Below are 8607 nucleotides of genomic sequence, written 5' to 3' on the forward strand. Positions count from 1 at the left end.
AATAATGCTACTAAGAAGTAAGAAGGGTCTAGGAATCGAAATTGTGTACGCCTTCTATGTCCTACATAATTATTATGTTCTATTATTAAAATTAAACTTAGGAACTAGGGGCGATCATTCGCGTTTTCGGTTTGAATCTTATCGAATTGATCCAAAATTTTATTTAAAAAATAAAAATAAAAATCAATTACAACCTTATCTAAATAATCGAAATTCGAAAATCTAAATTAAAGAATTCAAACAAAATCTAAAAATCCCCAAAAAAAAAAAAATCAATTTTTTAATTATATATTTATTTTATTATATTATAATATTTATTGAATATATATAAATAAAAATAAGTATATTACATACAATTAATAATTTTATTTTTTTATTTAAATATTAAATATATAATTAAAAATATATTAATCTTATATTTAAGATTTCGAATTGATTTGAATTTTTAATACATCAATATATATCGATCTAAAAATTCAAAAATTTATTAAATATTCAATCGATTTGATTCCAAATTTCAAATATTCAAACAAAAAATTTCGATATTTTGTTCAACACTATTAGAAATCCTCTTATTTATTTATTTATTTATTTATTCTGTTTTACAATATGCAAAATTGAATTTATAAGAAAGGCAAGAAATTTTTGTTGTTGATTGTGTACTAATCAAATCGAATATTTTCTTCACTATATATTTTGTTAATTTATATGCACTTTCTTTTTCAATTGCCATAAAAAACATTCTAATTTTTTTTTTTAACAAAAAAGAGAAAATATTATCTTTTAATACTTTTTTTTTATATATATAAGGTAAATATATAACAATTAAATATTTGAACACATAACTAAATAACTGATAAAATATATTACAATTTTGAAAGAATAGCACATAATGATTATGACTTATGATATAGAATTTTATACATAAATCTTAGAGCATTGGGTTTGTTTACTCGTATTTTTGGAGATATTATATATATATATATATTAAATATAAAAAATTGTATTAATAATATAAAATATAATTTTTTGTTAATAGTTTTTATAAATTGATAAAATATATATTATATATTAATTATTAAATATTTATAAATAATTGTATCATTAAAAGTACTAAACAGATTAATTGCACAATACCAATCTTTTTTTGCAATAATAACGTGAGTATTTATCATTTGGCAAATAATTACGAGCCGAGAAGAAGTTTTATTTACATAATAATTTTGAAAAACTTGATATTATTTCTTTTCGAAAAAATATTAAATCAAATATATTATATTAAATACTATTTTTTTAAAAAATAAAAAATAAAACTCTCAGAATCCTCCCATCTAAATGAGAAGTGTTTATAATGCATCACATCAATCAATCACATGGTGCGCTGGAACATTTTTAAGGCTAAGCTAAGCTCAGAAATTGTTGGTCAAGTCCCGGTCGGAGCAACAATACAAAAAGACAGATCTTACAGTACTCAGACAGTGAGTCAATCAAAGCATTCACGTCATGCTACAGGCTGCCAGTCTAACTTTCTTAGAATCTACCGGAAGTTCCCACATCAAATTTAAAACCAAGCCCCACTGCACTACCTTGCCATACCCCACTCCCCAAATTTTATAAGCACAACTAAATAATGTCAAAAACAAAGAAAGAGAGAGATGATGATTACCTTAATAGTAATCAGAGTACACTCGCTAGTGGAGATCCACAAAGCCAAAAGTGCTGACCAAATCAGATTCCTTAGGATGAAGAACAATTCTGTCAACCATGTTGGCAAGGCTTTGCTGTTCAACTATGGCTTCCAGCACTTGATCTTCAGACACAGCAGCAGCAACAACAGCATTACCACCATTTGGGCATGGAGGAGGAGGCAACGACCCCGACATTTTACTATTCCCTTCGGCAGGACAGAAAATCAGGTCAGAAAGCCTATCTTTCTGGGCCTGCCGAGCATACTTCCTCATTTCAGGTGTAGTGATCAAATGATAGACATGCACAACCTTCTCTTGGCCGAGGCGATAGGCTCGGCAGATGGCCTGCCGTTCCACGGAGGGATTCCAAACAACATCCAGCAGGACAACCCTCGATGCTCCAACCAAGTTTATTCCTTCCGAGCAAGCTTTGAGCGACGCTAGAAGGACCTTAGCCTCACTCTTCTTATCGTTGAACAAATTGATCAGCCGCTGCCGGTGCTTCATATTGAGGTCGCCATCCATGTAGATCACTTCCTGCCCTTCTTTATAGGAGAAATGGTGTGCCAGGAGCTTCTGGATGTGATGCAGCGGGTCAATGAACTCGCTGAAAACTAAAACCTTTTCATGCAGACCAACAGAGAGTTTAATTAGATTGATCAGGAAGAGTGTTTTCACTCCTGCACTGGAATTTGTTTCCAACAATTTGAGCTTTCTCCGGTGCTCAGAGAATTCTGGCTTCTCCGCTACCAGTGCAGGGTGGACTAATATAAGAGATGATAAGTGAGTTTGCTCGATGAAGTTATCAAATCGATCAAGGTTTTGGAGCAACCTGGTTTGCAAGCTGGTTGGTTTCAGGATAATCAAGTAATCCCTCAATCCTGGGAGTGCTTTTTGAAGAATACAGCCTTTGTGTACATGGACAAAAGGTTCCATCATAGACCTAAGCTCCTTCAATCTGACCTCACTTGCAGGATCATCGGCGATCGAGTTTGTCAGATAAGCCCACTCATCTCTGGCTGCATTCGCTTTTCTCTTTCGGCCGGACTGTTTCCTGGATTTTCTGATGCAATCAGTTGGCATGATCTGTTGGGAGAACTGTGGATTCACCAGACACAGGGTATTGTAGAGCTCGGAAAAATTATTCTGAAAGGGTGTCCCAGAGAGAATTATGCGCCTTTGTGTTGTGACATTCGTCAAAACTTTCCACGTCAAGCTCTGATGATTGCGAGGTGTGTGACCTTCGTCCAACACTAAAACGTCCGGCAACTCCAAAAGTATATTTTTAAATTTATTGTTGCTCCACTTTCTCTGGTGATCGCTCGCAAGTTCTTCAAACAATCGATACCCAATCCCCAAAATGCTTCCACCTTCCATCCAAGAGTTCAGCTTCATTATCCGGACATAGTTTTTGTTGTTTCTGTTGACACGAGAATCTCCGGTAGCAATTGCAGTTTCCTCTCCGGAGAGTTTGATATTGTTCAAGTTGTGGAATTTGAAGTTGACATTCCATTTTCTAAATTCGTTTTCCCACGTGAGAAGTATGCCTCGCGGAGCTATGATCACAGGGCGACTCGATGGGTACAACTTCAAGAATGTTTGGAGAAAGACTATAGTGAGACGAGTTTTGCCTGTGCCCGGAGCATGTGAGATTATGCAGCCTCTTCCCCCATCTGGAGACAGCTTCTCCAGTTTATTAATCTTAATTTCTCCGGCTATGTTTCTCCACAAGAACTCAAATCCCTCCAACTGATGCGGATACAAATCTGACTCGGCATCAGGAATCAAATCCAAAATTGTGCCTTCAGAATGGAGGGAAGACTCCAGTTTGCAACAGGTAGAGGAGTCCCGTAAAATCGAATAGTCTAACTCTTTCACACCTCTCCTTCCTGACCACTCATGCGTTTTTGAATTCTGCAAGGCACAAGAAAAAGTATAAATCTTTATTTTAACCGACACGAAACTATCCTAAATTTCAAGGACACAGTGTTGAGTCATATCTCAACCTAACAATAATATTATATTGGCAACACAATGACTGAAATTGTAATTTATCATCACAGTAACTTCAAATAATGTATATAACAAATTTAATAGCCAACAAATCTTAGACAACTTCAATAAGAATACAATAGTTAAATGCATAGGTTGTTTAATCTAGCACGTTGCATCTATAGAAATACCTCAAATTATTATCATTGTTTACCACAGGAGCAAGTCCAGATACTTACAAGTTCTGGTAAAACATACTTTATTTCCAGCAGCGTTTCGCGACAGTATTTACATACAATTCCGATTTGCTCATCAAAAATGCGATAATGTTTCCCTCTACTACAATGGTCAGTTTGACTCTCGTCAATATCTGTGGAGGTGGTCCATTCATCATCAGTCTGCAGAAGCGCAACAATTGAGTAAGATATATAATTTCACAATTGTCCTCTGCTGAGCTATAATCACCGAAGCAAATATGTTAATTATGCTTTAATAATTCAATCAAAGCGTAAGTCCTCCTAATAAGGCAAGCAATCAGCATCAAAATTTATTGATCATCCATATTATTTGCATACATAAACGACAAAAAAAGTTTCAATAATTCAATAAAAGCTTTAGTCCTATAAGACAAGCAATCCGCATCCGTATTTATTGATCATTCAAATTATTTGGGTATGTAAAAGACAAACATGTTTCAATATTTCAGAAAAAAGCTTTAGTCCTAACAAGACAAGCAATCAGCAACCGAATTGATTGATCATCCAAATTATTTGCGTATGTAAACGACAAAAAAAGTTACTAACCAAGGGACAATTCGCGGATGGAGTCTCAAACCCACATAGTTCTATCTCCAACTCATCATATAGAGAATCAAGATTATTTTCCATATCCGACTTCTCTGTGATAGAGGGTTCTGTGATAGAGGGTTGATGATCTTCGAATCGAAACTTCATTGGCAGAGCACTGTAACTCTGATCACTCTCTTTAGTTGGGGCCGGTTTCACTATCTCTACATCTTTTTTCTTCAATTTTCTCCCCACTGAACCCTTTCCCTTCAATATGTCATCCAATAACTTGTTGAACCGATTAGAACCTCCAATCAGACAAGCCTTATTTTTTGAAGGCCTCCCAACATGTTTTCTCCCTTTCTCCTTCACATTACTGAGAGAATACACTTTATAATCCTTATCATAATCATCAGCACTCTGCTCAACAGCATCAGTGGAATCATCAGCCGTCGATGAACCCTCAGAATCATGTACATGTATTATACCATGTTCATTCTTCCTGGCTACCTTTCCTACATTACCATCATTGCCAGATACCAAAAGCTGTCCTTGTTCACAATCATCGGGCACCATATGTTCTCCACTGCCATTATCATGATTTTTCTTCTCATCAGAATCCTTCCTAATCTCATAGTAGCGCTTTTTATAGAAGGTGTCCCACTGGCTTCTGGTTCGCCTTGAAACCGAATCCATGCGAGGCTCCGCAACATGCATTTCCAACTAGCCTAAGAAACAACAATCCCCTCGCATCAGCACCCACAAGACAGCGAAAATCAAGACAAAAATAAAAACCCCTATAACTAAGCAAGTAAACCGATTGCCTCATAATAACAACAAAACACAACAAAACTCAACAAAGATAAATAAATAAAAAAATCACACCAAAGGCATAACATATTCACAAACATCAATCAATAACTAAACACAATGTAACCGTCTACAAAAAAGAAAATTTACTTCAATTTACAGGATATCTAGATATTCACAATCCCTCAGCATTGCACGAAACATGTAAAGAAGAACACTTAAAAGGCACGGCAGGGCAGAAAAAAATAAATTGGGGGAGTAAATGACCGTTTGCAAATCTGAATCCAGAGAAAACAAAGACGAAGCCGAGAAGATGAAGATAGAGACGAAAGAGGGGTGAAGAGAAAAGCGAAGAAAAAGGAGGAAGAAGAGCCAACAACAAGACAAGAAACTAAAGAAAAAGAGAGGAAGTAAAAGTGGAGAGCAACAGAAGAGAAGAAGAAGAAGAGTACGGAAGAAAGACGAAAGAACTTTTGGAGAATGGACACGAAATTGTTGCTGCCGCCGTGGATTAGGGTTTGTTTGTTTGCGTTTTTTTATTTTTAAGTTAAATATATATTTTTTTATAATAATATATTATATTTTTATAATAAGAGTTTGTTTTTTGGGATTGCGTGTGTAATCTTTTTAATTGAAATTTTTTTATTTATAATAATATAATCGCATTTTTTAATTAAATACATAACATTAATATTACGTTGTGTTTTATGTTTTATTTTCATATATTTATATTTTTTTGGTATAATGTTTTAATTTATGCTAATAGTGTAGTATTTATAAATTATAAATATATTTTTAATTTTTTGTATAAATAATAAAAATACATATATATATATATACACAATAAATATATTATCTTTTCATAATACAATCTTTCATTATTTATATTAAATTATTTTTAATATATATATGCATATATACTATATAAGATTAGAAAAACAATATTATAGTAATTTTTTAAATGCGATCTTTAATAATTAACAACCAAAATTTCAATCTTTTTTATTTTTGAGAATTTTAAAATAAAATTTTTATTTTTATTTAAATATAATATTTTATTAGAAAAATAATTTATTTTTATGTAATAATTTGAATTTAAAATATTGAAAAACAAATATAAAAAAGCACAACTTTGATGGAAAGAAATCGATTCAGACAATTCCACTGTAACTATTGATAATAATAACAATTTTTTTATTATCTCAACTATAATTTGTAGTTTTGCATCAAACACGTTAGTGGACCGCAGCTAAACCTACTGACTTCCCATTGAAAAACGGAATAGCCACAGGAGGCCGGCAGAAGTGAGCCCCACGCCCGACCAACGCCGCCACGCGCCAAGAGTACATAAGGAAGAGGAAAGGCCGTCAGAGCAAGTGCGATTTACGATGCTAATAATTCTTATATATCAGTATATTTTTTTTCTGTGGTAGGTAATGTTAAGAGTGTGTTTGTTTGGGGAAATGGATTGGATTTATACTATTCATCCAATTTTTTTTCCCAAAAATATCAAATCAAATATTTATTTTTTATTTTTTATATTATACTAAAAATCAATTTTACATTCAAAATATCAAATCAACACCTATTTATATCACATCATACAACTATTCAAATTCAAAATTTTTACTATTCAAATCCCAACTCAAAATCCAAACCCCCAAACAAACACACCCTAAATCAATTTAATACTCACTTCGTCCACAAATTAATATTTTATTTTTTCGTCATATTTTTTTTTAATATAAATTTTATTTTTTTACCTTTTATTTATTTATTATTTTTAATTTTTACCTTATCATAAAGGTATTGTCAATTTATAAAAAAAACAATTACCTAGAAAATAGTTTTTGAGATGAGTTTGAATTTTGATTTTTTTTTTAATTTGAATTTGGTTGGAATTTTGATGTGTATTAATTTGATAGTTATAAATATAATAATATAAATATATATATTAATTTATATAATTTAATTATAAATTTATATTATATCTATGTATATATTTTTAAATTTTTATTTATTTATATTATAAAAAAAATTATTTTATAGGAAATAACATATACATATAATCTATATTTTATTAAATTATAATTTTTTTTTTATATGTATAATTATAAAAGAACAAACTGTCTGTGAGTCTGTCCTCCAAACTCCTCTCCAATCCAATTTTGAGTTAGATCACTGTGCATATTATCCAATCCAAAATTGGACTTGAGAAACACACCCTATATTTAATGTTAAAATATTTTTATTTTTTTTTATAAATATACATAGTATTATAAAACATTAATATTTTTATAATTTTTTCTAAATTTGTAATATTTTCATCCCACAACAAACTATCTATTTTTTCATTTTAGTCTAACAAAGAATTCATTTCTTCTTTCAGTAACTGTACTATTTACCTAACATTATAAATATCTTTACAACTTACAATGTATTACACAAATATCATTACTTTTATATCACAAAAATATTATTTTAGTTATTTCTATTTTATTCATACTACATCCCAATATATTACTAAAATTTTAAAACGCTGTGCAAAAAACAAACAAATACATAATTATGGGACAAAGTGAGTATTATATTTGATATAATAATTAATATTTAAATATCAAAATGCCAAAAAATAAATGAAACCACGACAGTAATTTATTAGTATTAATTTTTTTAGGACAACTTCCAATAAAATTTCAATATATAACATTTAAAAGTAAAAAATAAAATAAAAAGATTTTTGTTTGGGGATTAAAATAACTATTCTCTTGTCTATCCACATTATATAATTATACTTTTTATCTGTCTACATTTAATTCCTCATAATTTTATTTTAATTATTTTAATAAATAATAATTAATTTGGTATTGTTTATTATTTATTTTATTTTATTAATAATTTTTTCATAAGATTTTTATTTTTTTATATATCTTATTTTAATATTAAAATATTATTATTTTAGAAAGTATTTATACATTATTGGTATATATAATAAATTTCAACAATATATTATACGGATAATTGGTCTGCCCTCCCTACAGGTAATGTAGAGTTATAATTCAGTCCCTGTTTTAAAATAATTGGTCTGCACTCCCTGTTTTATTTATTTAGTTTAATATTAGTCCCTCTTTTATATTTTCTTTGGTAAAAATTAAATGTGCCTCTAGAATATCTTTAAATGCTTCCAAATTTATTTTATATACTTATAATACATTCGGCTTAAATTTGTCTATATAGTTCCGAATCTCCGGTTTACTAGTTTTCGAACCGTTTGTTACGGTTTATATATTTGTCAAAGTGCGAACTGTTGGATCAGACCGCCAGTTTACGAT

General features: G+C 30.5%; 1 protein-coding gene across 2 annotated transcripts; it reads right to left on the minus strand.

Moving 5' to 3' along the window:
- Positions 1–1325: 1325 nt before the first annotated feature.
- On the minus strand, positions 1326–5783 carry LOC127258390 (SNF2 domain-containing protein CLASSY 3-like). Of its 2 annotated transcripts, none has more exons than XM_051285205.1 (4): positions 5543–5783; positions 4484–5193; positions 3920–4078; positions 1326–3602 (listed from the first exon to the last, which is right to left on the minus strand). In XM_051285205.1, the coding sequence occupies exons 2-4, from the start codon at positions 5180–5182 to the stop codon at positions 1692–1694; spliced, it is 2769 nt and encodes a 922-aa protein (XP_051141162.1). In that variant the 5' UTR covers positions 5183–5193; positions 5543–5783; the 3' UTR covers positions 1326–1691. The 2 variants fall into 2 exon arrangements, with proteins under 2 accessions (XP_051141162.1, XP_051141163.1); XM_051285206.1 differs by having other exon boundaries at positions 5426–5550.
- Between the last annotated feature and the right edge of the window lie 2824 nt (positions 5784–8607).

This window comes from Andrographis paniculata, unplaced genomic scaffold (assembly GCF_009805555.1).
Source record: "Andrographis paniculata isolate CXL003 unplaced genomic scaffold, ASM980555v1 Contig59END, whole genome shotgun sequence".
Classification (NCBI taxonomy): domain Eukaryota; kingdom Viridiplantae; phylum Streptophyta; class Magnoliopsida; order Lamiales; family Acanthaceae; genus Andrographis; species Andrographis paniculata.

Coding starts and splice junctions, on each gene's coding strand:
- LOC127258390 (XM_051285205.1), bottom strand. CDS start 5,182: ATGCATGTTGCGGAGCCTCGCATGGATTCGGTTTCAAGGCGAACCAGA. Junction 4,079..4,483: donor CATCCGCGAATTGTCCCTTG/GTTAGTAACTTT, acceptor GCGCTTCTGCAG/ACTGATGATGAATGGACCAC. Junction 3,603..3,919: donor AGTATGTTTTACCAGAACTT/GTAAGTATCTGG, acceptor TGTGCCTTGCAG/AATTCAAAAACGCATGAGTG.